Source organism: Cyprinus carpio, chromosome B7 (assembly GCF_018340385.1).
Source record: "Cyprinus carpio isolate SPL01 chromosome B7, ASM1834038v1, whole genome shotgun sequence".
Classification (NCBI taxonomy): domain Eukaryota; kingdom Metazoa; phylum Chordata; class Actinopteri; order Cypriniformes; family Cyprinidae; genus Cyprinus; species Cyprinus carpio.
The window spans coordinates 42372819-42391290 of NC_056603.1; the positions used below are offsets into that span (position 1 = coordinate 42372819).

General features: G+C 33.7%; 1 protein-coding gene across 3 annotated transcripts in view; it reads left to right on the forward strand.

The window, feature by feature from the left end:
* LOC109092228 (low-density lipoprotein receptor-related protein 4) overlaps nt 1-16472 on the forward strand; it is a 93104-nt gene extending 76632 nt beyond the window's left edge. Inside the window, exons 23-39 of one of the 3 annotated variants that reach the window (XM_042728743.1) lie at nt 1356-1496; nt 1584-1670; nt 1777-1948; nt 2987-3149; nt 3713-3938; nt 5167-5470; nt 6465-6683; nt 7739-7873; nt 10259-10367; nt 10589-10781; nt 11759-11872; nt 12946-13048; nt 13150-13214; nt 13299-13386; nt 13477-13618; nt 13814-13891; nt 15919-16054. In XM_042728743.1, the coding sequence (XP_042584677.1) occupies nt 1356-1496; nt 1584-1670; nt 1777-1948; nt 2987-3149; nt 3713-3938; nt 5167-5470; nt 6465-6683; nt 7739-7873; nt 10259-10367; nt 10589-10781; nt 11759-11872; nt 12946-13048; nt 13150-13214; nt 13299-13386; nt 13477-13618; nt 13814-13855 (2303 nt within the window). In that variant the 3' untranslated portion in view covers nt 13856-13891; nt 15919-16054. Of the gene's footprint in view, nt 1-1355; nt 1497-1583; nt 1671-1776; nt 1949-2986; nt 3150-3712; nt 3939-5166; nt 5471-6464; nt 6684-7738; nt 7874-10258; nt 10368-10588; nt 10782-11758; nt 11873-12945; nt 13049-13149; nt 13215-13298; nt 13387-13476; nt 13619-13813; nt 13892-15918 lie in introns of all 3 variants that reach the window. The other 2 variants (XM_042728741.1, XM_042728742.1) reach the window with 2 other exon arrangements.
* Nucleotides 16473-18472: the final 2000 nt, after the last annotated feature.

Sequence of the window (18472 nt, forward strand, 5' to 3'; positions counted from 1 at the left end):
TGGGTTCGTCAACCATAACTCCTTCCAGGACAGCCAGAAACCTAGGAGTTGTGATGGATCATCAGTTAAGCTTCACAGACCATATTGCTACAACGACCCGCTCCTGTAGATTTGCCTTATACAACATTAGGAAGATTAGACCCTTCCTGTCAGACCAAGCCACCCAACTTCTTGTCCAAGCTCTTGTTCTCTCCAGACTGGACTATTGCAATGCTCCTCCTGGCGGGCCTTCCTGCATGTACTATCAAGCCTCTACAACTGATCCAGAATGCAGCAGCGAGGGTTGTCTTCAATGAGCCAAAAACAGCCCATGTTACTCCTCTCCTCATCAGGTTACACTGGCTACCAGTAGCCGCTCGCATCAAATTCAAGGTACTGATGCTTGCCTACAAAACGACCACTGGCACGGCGCCAACTTACCTAAACTCACTAGTTCAATCTTATGCACCCTCCAGAAGTTTGCGCTCTGCAAGTGAACGACGCCTTGTGTTGCCATCCCAAAGAGGTTCAAAATCACTCTCACGGACTTTTTCCTGGACTGCTCCCAGCTGGTGGAATGACCTCCCGATCTCAATTCGAACAGCTGAGTCTTTACTCATTTTCAAAAAACATCTAAAGACTCATCTTTTTCGCCTGCACTTAACCAACTAATACTAGTACTTACCTTTTTTCTTTTCTATCATATTCCCAAAAAAAAAAAAAAAAAAAAAAAAAAACCCCTGGCTACGTGTTCTGTACTACACTAACTGAGACTTGTCATAGCACTTGTATACCGTTGTTCGGGGGGGGGGGGGGCGGGGGGGGGGGGGGGGGGGGGGGGGTTCTCGTTGATCTGATTGTTTCTACTGTTCTCATTTGTAAGTCGCTTTGGATAAAAGCGTCTGCTAAATGATTAAATGTAAATGTAAATGTAAATTTACTGAATAAATTCCTCAATGCACAGCAAAAAATTCATGCGTCTTTGCTACCCACGCGATGAATCTCCTTTCAGAACCATCTCACAAGATTGTGTTCCCAAACATCAGGCATCCAAATGCAAGATAACTTGACATCATTTGTTTTTGTGTAGAAAAAAAGAAACTTCACAGGCTTCCTTGCTTACATCAGCTTTATTTCTGTACAGCTGATACTCTGATGCATTTTGCCAGAAAGTGACGATTTTTTGTTCTCTTCATCACATGGGATGGAAACTGCTTTATTTGCAAATGTTTTATGCAAAATTAAAATTTTCTTTGCAGAAGCTTAATTTGCAACTTTGCATACATTATTGAAAACATTACTGATGCTGTTTATGACGGATGTTCATTTTTGAGTGAAATGTTCCTTTAGAAATCCTTCATTGTTCTCTCTCACAGCAATGAACAGCTTCCTGGTCTTTGCCCGGCGGACAGACATCAGAATGATTTCTTTGGACATCCCTTACTTCGCTGATGTGGTTCTGCCAGTCAGTGTGTCTATGAAGAACACTATTGCCATTGGAGTGGATGCAGTAGAAGGTGTGAGGAAATTCTCAATGTATGGACACTTTCACTTATAATGTTCATTTAGGGAACATCATTATGAATGTTTTCCTGCTCCTGCAGGTAAAGTGTACTGGTCAGACAGTACATTAAAGAAAATCAGCAGAGCCAATATCAATGGTTCAGAATATGAGGACATTATTTCAGCTGGTAAGGAGTCTACTGTTAACCTCAAAACTAATTACAGTAATCATATTCCTTTTATCCAGTCCCTCAACTTCTTCACTCATTTGAAGTGTTTCTTCCACTCTTTCAGGTCTGATGACCACAGATGGTCTGGCAGTGGATTCAGTGGGCAGAAAAATCTACTGGACAGACACGGGGACGAACCGCATTGAGGTGGCTAATCTCAATGGCTCCATGAGAAAAGTGCTTGTGTGGCAGAACCTGGACAGCCCTCGTGCCATTGCCCTGTTTCATGAGATGGGGTAAACCATTTGGCCTTTTCACTCGGTCACTGCAGGCTAGGATTTACTTGGCTTGTATATAGTAGGCTATGTGTCATTCACCATATACCCTAAACTTATATTAACTTTTATTAAAAGAATATACTTAAGTATGAACTGCATGTAATGTTTTCAGACATGTTTAATTAAATGTTAACCATAATTGAATGATAATGTATTATAGTTTAATTTATATTAAATAAATTTAGCTGAACTTTAGAGTGCTTTTGACCCACATAAAAAGGACTTAAGCACATATTTATGTGTAATTGCATACGTAATTACTTTTATTGTTTTTGAAATATGGTTAAAGTACTGTTTAATGTACTGATGGAAAAATAATATATACTTGTGTATTTAAATATATTTCTAATTGTTACACATTTTTGCAATTTTACTTGTAATAGTAATATACTACGAATGCACTACAGTTAAAACCAAGCACTTTGCATGTGCTTTATGTTGGTCAACACATCAAAATAAGTGTACTTCTTTAAAGCATAACAAAAATGTACTAGAAAAACATTTAATTTGCTATTATGAAGTGCACTTTTAAAAAGTGTACTTAAGTGTGTTAAGAAACAGCCATTAAAGTGTCTCTCTTTAAGTGGCCTTTTATTTCATTAATATATTATCTACAAGTATGATGTTTTAGAAATTTAGTGCACATTTAATACGTATAAGTGCAGTGATTTTTCACAAATGTTGGACTGAATGAATGAGGACTTCAGAGGCAGGTGGAATTTATAATAACTTTATTAATATTCTGGTTCTTTAATGCATTTGATTGAACAGTTTAATCTTTTATTTTGGCTAAGAAGATTGAGAGACTGCAGCAAATTTTGTCAAACTTTATAATAACACTAGCATATACATGTCGTCTATGGTAATAGACAGATTTCAATTTCATACTTTAATTTTCACACAAGGTCCAGGAGTCAGTTGAAAGAAACACTTGCTTCTTGCAGCTGAGCACAGGTAGAGTATGTGATGATTAAGAATATAAAAATCTGTCTTTAGGTACATGTACTGGACAGTTTGTGGTTTGATTTCCAAGCTGGAGCGCTCCAGTATGGATGGTTCAGATCGCGTGGTTCTGATAAATAACAATCTGGGCTGGCCTAATGGACTGGCCGTGGACCGAGCTGGATCACAGCTGCTATGGGCCGATGCACATACTGAGGTTAGTGTGACCTGAAGGGTGTTTTAAGGCTGGAATACACTACACAACTTTTGGTCGAAACGACACTGGCTGACCAGTATCTGCAGACTGGCTCTGATTTTCTATAGCTAGAGTTGACCGATTTCTCAAAATTGCTTAGTGTATTATGTACACAGACTCTGATTCCATCCAGTCATTGATATTTTAATGACTGGATGAATTTTTTTTTTTTTTTATCGAATGACAGCACTAATTTTAACCCTTTAAAGCCTCACATATGGAATAATACTCAAAAAAAACAAAAGAAAACAATTTTTTTTTTAAATGAAACACTTGAAACTTATTGAAACTATAGTCAAAATATAAAAAATGCTGATATTTATATGGCCAAAAAGTACATGGATGGATGGATATATAGATGGATGGATGGATGAACTCTTGTAGAGTAATCTAGCTTTTATTGTAACACCTTATTTAAGTTTCCTTCCTGAGGAATAAGAAAACCTTATATAAATGTATATCCTTATATAAAATATAAATGCATGCTGGTTGAATTAAATAGAAATAATCTGGTTTTCCATTAGCGGATAGAAGCATCTGATCTCAATGGTTCAAACCGGAGGACCCTGGTGTCTCCCGTCCAGCACCCGTACGGTCTCACTCTGTTGGGGCCACACATGTACTGGACGGACTGGCAGAGCCGCAGTATTCATAGAGCGGACAAGGACACTGGAGCAAACACCATCACCGTCCGCTCCAACTTACCCGGCCTCATGGACATCCAGGCTGTTGACCGGGCAAGTTCTTTGGGTAGGTCATAAAGTGCATGTTTTTACTGTCATTATTGTTTATTTAATATTTTCCTTCTCCATGCATTTTGAATTCTTTTTTTAATAAATAGTGCATTGATTGGCCTCATGTTTCAGAAGAACAATAGATTAAGTTCCAAAAAAAATAATGTTCCTGTTTTTAGATCAAAATGTATTTGTTTTGTAACCAGTGTTGTTAGTGTACATTAAAAATGGTTAAACATTAATTAAAATAAAGCTGAAATCAAATAAAATATAAATATTGGATGAAAAACTTAAAACTTGAAAATGAGAGATGTTGCTAATGAACTAAAATAGGACATTTTATTTCAACTAAATGCAATAAAATAATTTCAAGTTGAAGTACCAAAATTACTAAAACTAAAATAGAAATTAATAGAAATTTAATCTAAATATAAATAATAAAGACTAATCGAAGTGACCAAAGCACATAAAAAATACTAAAACAGAAACAAAAAATGAAATAAAATATAAAATAAAAGCTAATGGAAAATGTATAAACTCAGAATTTCAAGGTATTTACTTGCAATTCTGACAAAATAAGTCAGAAATTACAAATATAAACTCAGAATTCAGACTTTATCTCAAATCGCAATCTGCTGATTCAAACTTTTTCCTCTGAATTCAGAAGTTTATATTTTACAGTTCTATTCTATCAGTCTGTTTCCTCCACAGAATAAAAAATTAATTGGTAATTGCGACTTTTTATCTCACAGGTCTGACCTTTGTTCTTGCAGTTGCAAGTTTATATCTCAAAATGTAGACTTTTCTTCTCACAGTTGCGAGTTTATACCTTAAAAATCTGAGATTGTCTCTCAGTTCTGAGTTCATTCAAACTCAGAATTGCAAGAAAAAAGTTGCAGTTACATTTTTTTATTATTATTTTTTTTTAATCCTATGACGGAAACAAGCTTCCATAATAAATATAATAGTATATGAATATTACTAAAACTTCACAGGTGTGCAGTACACTCTCTTTTATTACAGTAAGTGTCTGCTTAACGTCAGGGAACCATTAACCACTTAGTCTTCATGAACATTTGTATCTATTTTCCAGTAAACAATTATAACAGTGTTCTTGAAGTACTTAAATAGTAGGTAATTGGTAAATAATAGTGTGAATTCAAAGGCTTAGCAGAGCTTGGCATATAATAATAATATAAAAATGATGTAACTTTCTGGCATAATTGTCTTTCCTCTCTCTGCAGGCTTCAATAAATGTGGCAGGAGAAACGGTGGCTGCTCTCACCTGTGTCTGCCTCGGCATAATGTGACGTCTTGTGCGTGTCCCACCGGTATTCTGCTGAAAAGTGATGGGAGATCATGTGACAATTTGCCAGAAACATTCCTGCTCTTTTCAAATCGTGTCAGTGTTCGAAGAATCTCTCTAGACACTAATGACCACACAGACGTGTACGTGCCTGTGCCCGAGCTGCATAATGTGATTTCTTTGGACTATGACAGCGTGGAGAGGAAACTCTACTATACAGATGTGTCTCTGGATGTTATAAGGTATGCGTCTAATAAAATATTAATATTAAAAATATTAATTAAAAATACTAAAACACTAATATTAAAATTAATTGGTTTTTAAAAAGTGTGCCTAATTGGATCGAATGTACACTTGCGTCTCTTAAAAAGAGTATTTAAAAAACAACTGTACTTGCATATATTATTAATTAATTTAAAGGTATGACTATGTTTCTTAACCCTTAAGTACACTTTTAAAAAGTACACATTATAAGTACATTTGAGACCCTGGACCAAAAAACCAGTCTTAAGTGAAAATTCTTTTTTTGAAATTGAGATTTCTACATCATCTGAAAGCTGAATAAATAAGTTTTCCATTGATGCATGGTTTGGTAGGATAAGACAATATTTGTCCGAGATACAACTATTTGAAAATCTGGAATCTGAGGATACAAAAAAAAAATCAAAATATTGAGAAAATCACCTTTAAAGTTGTCCAAATGAAGGTCTTAGCAATGCATATTAATAATCAAAAATTAAGTTTTGTAATATTTACGGTAGGAAATTTACAAAATATCTTTATGGAACGTGATCTTTATTTAATATCCTAATGATTTTTGGCATAAAAGAAAAATCTATAATTTTGACCCATACAATGTATTTCTGGCTATTGCTACAAATATACCCCAGAGACATGACTGCTTTTGTGCTCCAGGGTCACATTTTAAATGATGTTTTGAAAATCTTTTGTCGTGCGTTTCTTTTATATTGCATTAGTGGCATGTTGTCATTTGTCCTTGGAATTTCTGGAAATATTTTGAAGTTAAAAAAAAAATTCAAAAAAATTCATTCTGTCATTTGCTATTTACGTGCAAGCTTAAGTATTAAGCTCTTTTATTATTTATATATATATATATATATATATATATATATATATATATATATATATATATATATATATATATATATATATATATATATATATATATATATATATATATTTGTTATTTCTTATGAAATATTTCATTCTTTTCAGACGGGTGAATTTAGACGGCAGCAATATGGAAACTGTGATCAGTCAGGGTCTGAAGACAACTGATGGACTTGCTGTTGACTGGGTAGCGCGTAACATGTACTGGACAGACACCGGCCGTAACACCATTGAAGTGGCTCACTTGGATGGTACGTCTCGGAAAGTTCTGGTAAATAACAGTCTGGATGAACCAAGAGCCATCGCTGTGTTTCCTAGCAAGGGGTGAGAACAGCAAACTTATTATCAGCTCATTGCAGTTTTGTTGCTTTTTGTATTTCTTTGTGAAGAGAAAATCAAACCTGAAAAGTATATAAAACCATTGGTCCATTTCTAAAAGGACCCAGTGTTTGTAGTTTGTATATGTTTTCTGTTTTTTTGTACTTGTAAATTATTTATATTTATTGTATATTTATTATTATTTTTATTATTATTTTATATAGACAGGAGGTGCTGGGGAGGAGGGGGGCTGAAGAAAATATATAAAACTGTAACATTAGGGTTTATTACATTTAGTTTTTTAACGATTCCACATTTTATAATTCCAATTTTAATATTTCTTTATGCATCGTTAAAACCCCTACATAGCCTACATTTTTACATTGGCAGTCCAGGATACGAAAAGGCAAGTTTCTCTTGAAATAGCACACACTTCAGTTTTTAGGAGTTGCCGAAAAAATGGAGGTGGTGAAAATAATGTTTTTTTTTTTTTGTAGTTTATTTGTTATTATTTGTTAAATATCGAAATAAGTGGTATCTGCAAACAAATTATTTTAGAGCTTTTCTGAGTATTAACTTTTCCGAGCCAATTTTCAGTGATCTTTAGCAAATTAATCTAATTATTCATGAATAACCGAAATCAGTTCCCAATGATTTTTAACAGAATAATCGCCAGTGTAGTTCATCACACATCAACAAACTTTTTCATGAAACATTTTGATTGCAAAGACAGAACCCATGTGATGTGAAGCGATTGCTTCTGCAGAGTGGATTAAAATTGTCAAATGTTCACCTAGTCTTGGATTATCCTGCTTATACCATGAGCACTTGCTACCATGCACAAACTAAAACTGTACTGGACAGATAAAAATAATGGTTAATTTTTATTAGTTATGTTGTCTATGAAACTAGTTGAATCTAGAATTCTGTAGTCAGAATAAAGCAACACTGTAAGATTGCATTTATTTGAATGAATGAGAGAGTGAGAGAGAAGGGATCTTGTTATATGGTTACTTTATAATTACTCATGAATGCATTTCATAATTTCATTCTTTGGCAAGGTTCTTGTTCTGGACAGACTGGGGTCACATTGCAAAGATTGAGCGTGCTTACCTGGATGGCACAGACAGGAAAGTCCTCATCAACACAGACCTGGGATGGCCAAACGGCTTGACACTGGACTATGACACCCGCAGGTAAAAGAGGAAAATTACTTTAAAAGAGTGGAGAGTTGCTGATAGACGTGCAAAATGGACCTTCAACCTATATTAACCAAATTCATGCACCGTTAGGCCACAAACACACTGCATATGTTTGATGGTTGTCACTGTCGAGTACATAATGCTGACTGCTTTCTATGATCAAATGAACTCCACATACGTTCAAACATTCAGTTTTGAAGATTAACGGCTATAAAAGGTAGCTTGCATACTGTATTCAAGTCGCTGTTGTACCATCAATGTCAATCCTCTTTCTTGTTCTCATGCTAGCCACAAATAACTAGTCTGGTAACAGTAGTCACAGTGACTAACATAAAAATCAAAGATGGCAAGATCTGTTAAACTGGAAAGTATTATTACAATCGACACAACATAAGTTCAGCTGTTTAAAAGGCTCAACAAAACAAACCCAAATTAAGAGACCTGCTGCAGCCAAAATAAGCTCAAATACATGACCATATTTAGAAAATAAGACCAAAAGATCGCAACCCAAGGTAGGAGATTTTTATATACGCGCCGGAACACCCTTTGATTATAATAAGCAGGAATAGAGTGAGTTGTTTGATAGCATAAACAAACAGTGCCTCTGTCAATGGCAGTTATCTCATCTTTGGTTACTAATATTACCTGGGTCAATCAGGTCTGTACTCATGCTTCTTGTTCACAGTCATGCTCATCACTATGTTAGTCATTGCAATTTTTGGGGGTTATGCACACTAAATTATTTTATTTTTATTGTTTATTTATTTATTTATTTTTTTTGGGGGGGGGGGGGGGGGGGGTGGTCACTGCCACATTTAAACAGTGTTGGCACTAGTTGCAGTGTGTATGTGGCCTCAGATGTTACATACACAATATTGCAGGTTTTAAAAATAATTTTCATTTAAAATTTTGATGTCTTTTTCATTTCTTTCTTCAGTTGTACACCTATATAGTAATACTTTATTTTCAGTGCCACTTTACCACTAACAACTGGCTTTGATTGTTCAGGTACTTTCCATGATTAAGGCACAGTTAGTGTCCCATTTTTGGGGTAAATTAGGGAAAATTTTGATCCCAGTTGCTATTGACAACTGAGTTAGAATGATAGATAGACAGACAGACAGGTGGTGCTGGGGAGGAGGAGGCCTGCTTTAATGTAAGAGATTTATTATATTTAAATATATTGTGTTTATATTATTTACTTGGTATTTTCTATGGTATTTTAGTGTCCCATTTTAGGGGAAATTAGAGAAAACAGCATTTGGTCCCAACTCTGTGACAACTGAGTTTAAAATGATAGATACACACAGACAGACAGACAGACAGACAGGTGGTGCTGGGGAGGAGGAGGGTTGCATAAATGGGGAAATAGATTTATTATATTTAAATATTATATTGTTTTTATAATATTTACTTAAACCATAGTATTTTCAGTAAAATCAAATGGACATTACATCACAAATCAGAGTTTTAACCTCTTAACTGTCACAATTAGACACATGGCACTCTTTTTATTGTCTTTTTTTCTCTATCACACATTTTAGTAAGCATCGTAAATTTGATATCATTTGGAATCTTAACACTCAAAATTTATCCTGTTGAAACCATTTTGAAATCAGACATTTCATTACCATGGAAATTGTACTTTAAAACCTTTCAATGGGCACCTCCCTTTACTGGGTGGTGTCAAGTGTCATATTGCAAAAATTCCATATTTCCATAGTTCCATATTTGGTGGTAGAATTAATATTGTGACAGAAATGTAAGGGTTTTTTGGCACAGTGTCTGAACATAATCTCACTGGTACCTCAATTTTTGTAATATCAACTTCAAATTTGAAACATTTAAAACTTTAGACATGAATTTGATTGTATAGCAATTTTATATTCCAAAATATATTATAAAATATTTATTCTATATATATAGTACTCAACATTTGAAGTGGATCAAAAAAGTTAATCAAAGTTGCCCTAAGACAAGAACGGGTATTGTTTTGGTTTTAGGACAACTTTGATAAAAAGGTTTAGATCCACTTCAGATGTTGACTACTGTTAATAATGAACATTGAAATGCTTCCAATTTAGGAATAATCTGCTGATTGTATTCTTTAAAAGGTTGACAGTTAAGAGATTAAACAGTATTTAGACATGTCCCAAATGTTATTGAAAAATAAAACAGCTGAAATTATCTTTATTTTGACCTCCTGATGTTGCATTTCAACATTTTTGGGGGGCATCTCTTATTTTTCCACTTTATTCATTTGCTCTAAAAATTGCATCTTTTAAGCATTTCGGACTCTATTTTGTACCATAATCATGGCAAGTACTTTCAAAATGTTTGAGGACACATAACAGAAACTTCACGTGATTTCTTGTATAGGATCTTTTGGGTGGATGCACACTTGGACCGCATAGAAAGTTCTGACTTGAATGGCAAACTGCGTCAAATTCTCATCAGCCCTGTATCACACCCGTTTGCCCTCACGCAGGTACCTTTCCATATCTGATCCTCACCCTCACTTAATCTGTCACTCACCTGCACCTTCATCACCCCTGCTCCACTGACCCGTCCTCTTTCACTTATGTCTCTGCATTTATAACCTTAGCATGTTGTTCTCTTCTTTTGCATCTTTCCATTTTCTGACCCTCCTTTTTCTTCCCATCTTTCCTTCCCTTCCCCTTTTTTTTTACTCCCTTTCTTTGTCCCCAGTTGAAACCGGTATACTCTCCTTTAACTCCTTTTTCCCGAATCTCACAGCAAGACCGTTGGATTTACTGGACGGACTGGCAGACCAAGTCTATTCAGCGAGTAGATAAGCATACAGGTCGTAGTAAGGAAACTGTGCTGGCTAATGTAGAGGGCCTCATGGACATCATAGTGGTGTCACCACAAAGACAGACTGGTAAGATTGAATTGTTGAGACTCAACTGAAGAGTCTACAAGTGTACTTTATTTTCACTCTGAATTTTAACATTTTTACTTTAGTACTTTATCTTACTTTATGCACAACACACACTTGGAAGGGATTTTGTAAAACACCATTTGAATTGTAATTATTATTAAAGCAAGACACTACAGGTAAATAAAGAGTAAACTAATAACTAATAGATGTTACCATGCTTCTCTGTTCGATTAATTGCAGTGAATTAAGATCATTGTTTTGTATCAAATGCTTTATGAAATTTTTAAATATGCAATTGATGCATTATATGATTAAATATGCACTAATTTCCATAACACAAATCTGAACATTGGATAAAGCCAGGTTCAAAATTCTTTTTTTTTTTTTGACATTAATTAATGGATATCTCTATTTATCATTGCATAAGTTATCCAGAAATTACAAAACAAAAACACTGTTTAATAAATAAAAATATAATATAATATATAATATAATATAATATATAATATAATATAATATATAATATAATATAATATAATATAATATATAAAATTTTCCCAACACTGGTCCTTGAGGCACCCAACACTGCACATTTAGTTTGTCTTCTTATTAAAACAAACTTAATTAAATTCTCACAACAAATTAATTAGTTCATTTGAAGAAAAGTCCTGGAATGCATTCACCGGAGAAGGAAGATGTACAAAATGTGTGCTGTTGGGACTCAGCTGGAAAACACTGGTCTTTTGTATGCTTATGTGCAATTACATTTCATGTAATTATATTAAACATTTAATGTCGCACATAAACAAGTGTATAAACAAGTTTTATCATGTGTAATGTGTGTTTTAAGTATTTTGAGTCCAATAATATTTTCAAAGTAGTCACTGATACACAAGCATTGAGGATGTGTGATGAAGAAATGTTACCATTGTCACTGAAACGAATGCACCCGTAAGATTTACTTACTGTCTTTCTAGGAACAAATCATTGCGGTGTGAATAATGGGGGCTGCACACACTTGTGTCTTGCGCGGGGTAACAGTTTTGTGTGCGCATGTCCAGATGAGCCTGACGGCAGACCTTGCTCTACCAGTGAGTTCATCATGTGCAATTATTATTTTCAAGAAATGACTGTTAAACACTGAGAAGTTATACAAATTAATATATTCATGACATGATTGTTTACATCTACCAGTTTAACATCAGTGTTATTGTAATATTATTTATGCATGATTATTGTATTTAATAATATTTTGGGGTACTTTTTAATTTAAGTTTGAGCAATTTTCTAATGTGTTTTTGTCATTTTTATTATTATTATAATTTTTTTTTTTTAAGATTTGTTTTAGTTTTTGTAATTTTAGTACTTCAACTTATTTTATTTCAATAAGTCGCCATTTATAAAGTGTTTATAAGTTTAACGTTTTTCATGTGATAGCCTATCTTATATATATCAGATTTATTTTGGATAACAATTCTGTTTTTAAATAGTTGAATAAGAACATTTCAGATTTTATGTAAATAGCCTCAGTAAGAATATCCATTGCAAGTGAATATTTATCTATATTTGCATGTCTTTATTATTAATGACTAATAAATTAGCATAAATAGTAATTTATTATTAATATTATGTATTAGTTTATTTCTAATTCTATTTAGCTTTAGTTGATTACAATTCCAACACTGATTATCAACCAGATTAACTCAATATTCTGTTATCTACAAATTTGAATAAGAATATGCCTATATGATTCAGAATTTTGGCCTGTGTAAACACCCTCATTCAGATTTCATTCTCTTTCATCCATTACAAGTCAATATTCATGTATATTTGCATGCCTTAATTTCAGTTTTAGTAATTTAAGTACTTTATTTCAGTTCATTATAAAGTTTTTTTTATGTAATGTTTACATTTTATTTTTTCAATTCATAATTCCTTTTTTTTTATTTAATGTGTGCAACACTGATTATCATAACCAGATTAAGCCATTATTCTGTTTTCTAGAATTGTTAATAATATGCCCGTATGAGTCGAATTCTTGCCTATATAAGCATCTTTCCATTCCAAGTGAATAATAATTGCATGTCTTTATTATTAATTACAAAAGAAAAAATAGCATACTGTAAATAGAGTCTGTAATATTCCAATTCTGTTTCTGGACTAGTCTCTGGTTACATTCCCACGGCACCTGAGAGGGACTTCAAAGGTACTCAAGCCCCCAAAAAACACCCCACACAGAAACCTCACCAGGGCCTGTCACGGGTCAAGTAAGTCAGCTACCCAATCTTTAAAAAAAAAAAAAAAAAAGGTTTTCTTTAAGAATTAAGTGGAATATTGTCAGTAAAATCCAATCATTTTCTCCTCACAGTTGTACAGATGCAAGTCTCAATCTCGAGGACTGCATCCAGAACAATGTGGTGTCTGCACCTCGTGGTAAATAATTAGAACTCTGATTTTAAATTGTTGTGTAAGAGTAAATCAAGCATGGATTAACCATTTACATATATCTTTATGAAGATGAGAGCCCTCATATCAGTTACGTGATTGGTGGAGCTCTGTCAATACTGGCCATCCTGATACTCATCGCTGCGTTCATTATTTACAGGTAAGGGTTAATGAAGCACTTTATGGATGCATTCATTTTCTCAGCTGCTCAAGATGAATATTTGATTATGTTGTTATGGTTCTCTTTCAAGCACAAAAAATTCAAGTTTGCAGATCCAGGAGTGAGCAACTTGACTTACAGCAACCCTTCATACAGGACATCAACACAGGAGGTTAAAATAGAGACTGCACAGAAACCTGCGATTAACAACCAGCTGCGATATAAAAAAGAGGTATTGTTTATCGTTCTTGTCTTTGAAGATTTCGCAGAAGAATCTTTTAGATGTGCTGTTGTTGTTTGACTTCAGCCATGACACACATAAATGTTCTCATCGAGATGAATTGGTTTTATGTTTTTCGTGAGCAGTATTTTGCAGCGTCTCAGATCCCGCTCATCTTTTTTTCCCCCATGTTTTTCTTCATGACAGCTCAATCATCCTTACAACTCCCTTTCTCCTTTCATCTTCTGACATCCCCCTTTTATTTTCATCAGAATGGCAAACAAGGTAGTTCAACAAATTGGGAAAATAATGCTTCCCATATTTAAAGTCAGCCGTGTGATTGTGACCAACCGCTTGATCTCAAATCCAGCATCTTTTTCTTCTTGCATGTAATCAGATTTTTGCAATAAAGTGCAAAAAAGATAGCGTTTATAGTTGTTACAATTTGTTAAAATGATAATACAATGTTATAGGCTGAGGTTGCATGAATTGTGAACATTGCCTGTGAAGTTGCAGTGTTTTTTTGGTTTTGTTTTTATGTGTGTTTCTTAATGCCATAAAAAGAAGTGCTTTACTGTTTTAAAATCAACATTAGGTTCCCCAAGCAGTCAGTGCATCACATTATAGAAGTAAAATGGGTTGTGAGTGCAGTTTCATGTTGACTTGATTATTATAATTATAATTCTATACATTACAGTAGCTGTTCTACAATATATACAATCTATACTATGTAATGTATAAATAAATGACTATACTACTAACATTAATGAAATAGAAGTGTGCTTAATTGTATTGAATAGTATGTGCATGTGAACTTGATTGTAATTTTAACCGTTAAGTATTAAATTTAAAGTTACATTTTAGCTTCATCATACAAATGTGAAATGACAAATACGAGTTTTAATAGAAATTAACAATAGACTTAGAACAATAGAAGTAATCCAAGATGTTGATGAGTTTGTTTCTTTATCAGATTTTGAGAAATGTAGCATTGCATCTCGGCAACGGATGCTCTGCAGTGAATGGGTGCCGTCAAAATGAGAGTCCAAACAGCTGATAAAAACAACAATAATCCACAAGTAATCCACAGCACTCCAGTCCATCAGTTAACATCTTGAGAAGACAAAAGCTGTGTGTTTGTAAGAAACAAATCCATCATTAAACGTTTTAACTTTAAACCTTTGCTTCTGGCTAAAATATGAGTCCATAATCCCTAATAACACTTCCTCCAGTGAAAAAGTCCATCTCCTGTTATCCCTCTGCTGTCCTCAGTTTAGAGCTGTTTTTGCTTGTAAACTGTGCTTGATCTGTGCAAATTCTCTTCTGATTAAGAGGAAATTACTTTTTCACTGAAGAAGTCAATATTATGGCTAGAGGACTCGTATTTTAGCCAAAAGCGATAGTTTAAAATTAAAAACGTCTTTATAGATTTTTCTCTTATAAACACACATATTTTTGTCTCTAAAGACATTAACTGGTGGACTGGAGTGGTGTGGATTACTTGTGGATTATTGTGATGTTTTTATCAGCTGTTTGGACTCTGATTCTGACGGCACCCATTCACTGCAGAGCAAGTGATGTAATGCTACATTTCTCCAAACCTGATGAAGAAACAAACTCATCTACATCTCGGATGGCCTGAGGGCGAGTACATTTTTATTTTTGGGTGAACTAGTCCTTTAAGTGGGCCAAAAGCACTCTAAAATTCAACTAATTGCATTTAATATAAATTCAAATTATAATAAAAACATTTTAACATTCAGTTGCAATTAACATGCAGTTAAGTGTCTGAAAACTTTGCATGCATTTTACACTTATATATGCTCTTTTAAATTATATTATTTTCATATTAAGCACTCTTTTTTTAAGTATGCTAAAGTGCACTTCTTTTTCACAGTAATTAAAGTCAAACCAAAATGTATTCAGACATCTTCAACATTATTCACATTATCATGGTTTATTCGCTTTAGTTTAGAAAATGGTAATACAAAAAGACGAGTTAATCTGTGTCAGAACAAATTCATCTTGATAATGTCATAACTTTGATAGAAAGATATGTAATGAAATCGACTGAATAGCGGTCAGCTGTTAAATTTAAGTAAACAAATAATACAAATTTAATTACCAAGCAATGCTTAATTTTGTTTATTCTGTGGTATAAAAATGTCTCATTAGCAATTTAAGAAAAACACATGGTCAGGTCGAAGTGTCTGAATATTTTTTTTTTATCCATATTTGACATCTGGTATCTGAATAATTTTTGGTTTGACTGTATGTGCCAAATTTAATCTCACTTCAAATGCTGTCTGTAGGTCCAGGGTGTTTGTGATGGAGGCTACACTAAAGAGAAGATCCGCATCGTGGAAGGCGTGTGTCTGCTCTCAGGAGAGGATCTTTACTGGGAAGACTTGAGACAGCTGAAGGTGTGTCGAGGAGCCGGGCTTCACGCCTGCATGCGTACAGATACAGTCTCTCTACAGGCGAGCTCCGCCTCTCTGAACGACGGAGAGACCGAACAGCTGCTGCAGGGCGACCAATCAGAGTGCTCGAGTCTCAGCACCGCCCACGCCGTGACGGCTCAGCATCACAGCGCACATCCCGACACCGGCTGGGTCCCCAACCGTAAAGCCTCTACTGAGAGCGAAGTGTGAAACTCTACTAACAAACACGGCAGGCATATATGGGAGAACAGAAACTTCTGACCAGAAAAAGGCTTGAAATACACACTGTTATTAGAAGTCAAACAAGTAGGTACAGTCATATGGACCATATATATATATAGTGCTGTCAAATGATTAATCATGATTAATCACATCCAATATAATATATTTTATAATGTAATAATAAAGTATGTGTGAATACTGTGTTATTTATTATGTATATATAAATACAAATGCCTGCATGTATATATTTAAGAATAATGTTAGTTTTATATTTTGAATATATTTGAAGAGTTCATTTGCAAAAACCGATAACTCAAATCAAGTTTTTTTTTTTTTTACATTGTGCATTCCAATTAAAAGTTGGGTTATTTTGATTTAGGTTAAAAAATAACTTAAAATTACAGCTAAGTAACACAATAAAAACATGACGACATCATAAAAAAAATGTGATTTAAAAAAACAAAAACAGTTTCTGCAAATACACTCTTCATTTATATTATATAAGAGTATAAATATATAAATGTTCATACATGTGAATATTTTCAAAATATATACTGTATGTGTGTGTGTTTATAGTTTATATGAAGAGTTCATTTGCAAAAACAGATAACCCTGTTTTTAACAAATTTCAAAAATCATGTTTTTCATTGTGTAATCTCAATCAAACTGCAGTTGGGTTATTTTGATTGGGTAAAAAATAGAAAAAATAAAAAAGAAATAGTGAACTAACACAATGAAAACACGATGACAATAAAAAGCATGAGTTTTGAAAATTAAAAAAAAAAAACAGTTATGTTTTTGCATATAAACCCTTCATATACATAAATATATACAGTACACATACATATATTATGTAAACAAAATGTTTTATTTTGGATGTGATTAATCATTTGACAGCATTTATATATATATATATATAAATATATATATATATATATATATATATATATATATACACACAGATATATACAGATATATACTTAAGCAACTGACACTAATGCTTACATACACCAACAGCCAAATTAACTGTAAATAGATTTAAGACAGACCTCGTACTTGAAAGTTTCCTTTGCATTGCTCTAAATGTCAATAATACACACACAAAAACGGTACGGTGACATTCGTGCACACAAACCCTCCATCATCTCGCTCCGTTCATCTGGATCGCCTCTCCTCTCCTTTCGGACTACGCTACAGCTTTTTTGTAAACTACGGAGCAGGACGAAGCTCGCTGGAGTCAGAGACCTTGTGAGAAGGAAAAAGAAAGAGTCTGACAGATATTTTGAGCCTTTTTTGTATACGAGAGAAACTCTTTGAAGTAATCTGCTCTTTGTTTCTAATGCGAGCTCATGTTTTCGGTTTAGTCGGTATCTCGCGAGGTGTGTCAGCATCCAGTCCTCATCTTGCCACGATGAAATGTATTTATGAACTCTCTGTACTTTGGATTGGGTTTTTAATGTTTTCTTCTCTTGAAGTCGTTTTAAAAGCATCGGGACTGTTGAAAGACTCGTTCACACAGGTTTGTGATGGTGCCAAAGGACAGAATTCACACACTCATGAAGAATCTGCTTTTCAGTCACACTGAATATTTCTAATAAACTACAGTCCATTTTAAAGAGTATTACAGTTATTTTGTCAAGGATGAAGCTAGTGTTTTTAATATATATATATATATATATGTATACATGTACACCGGGTGTCAAAGGTTTGGAATAATTAAGGCCAAGGCTGCATTTATTTGATCAAAATTACAGTTTATTATGATTTTAAAGAACTGCTTTCCGTTGTAATATGTTAAAATTTAATTTATTCCTGTAATGCAATTTCTCCGGTCTTCAGTGTCACATGATCTTCAGAAATCATTCTAATATGCTGATTTGCTGCTCAAGAAAAGTAAAAAAATTTTCTGCCATTCAAATGTCTGGGGTAAAAGAAAGAAAAGAAATTAGTGGTTTTATTCAGTCAGCATGCATTTAATTGATCGAAAGTAACAGTAAAGACATTTATAATGTTACAAAAGATTTCTATTTCAAATAAATGCTGTTCCTTTGAACTTTCTATTCATCAAAGATTCCTAAAAACAAAATTCGTCACGGTTTCCACAAACATATTAAGTAGCACAATATTTGAGCACCAATAGTAACAGTAGTAAATGATGCCTTGGTGAAACAGTAAATAATGTTAATTATTCCAAACTTTTGAC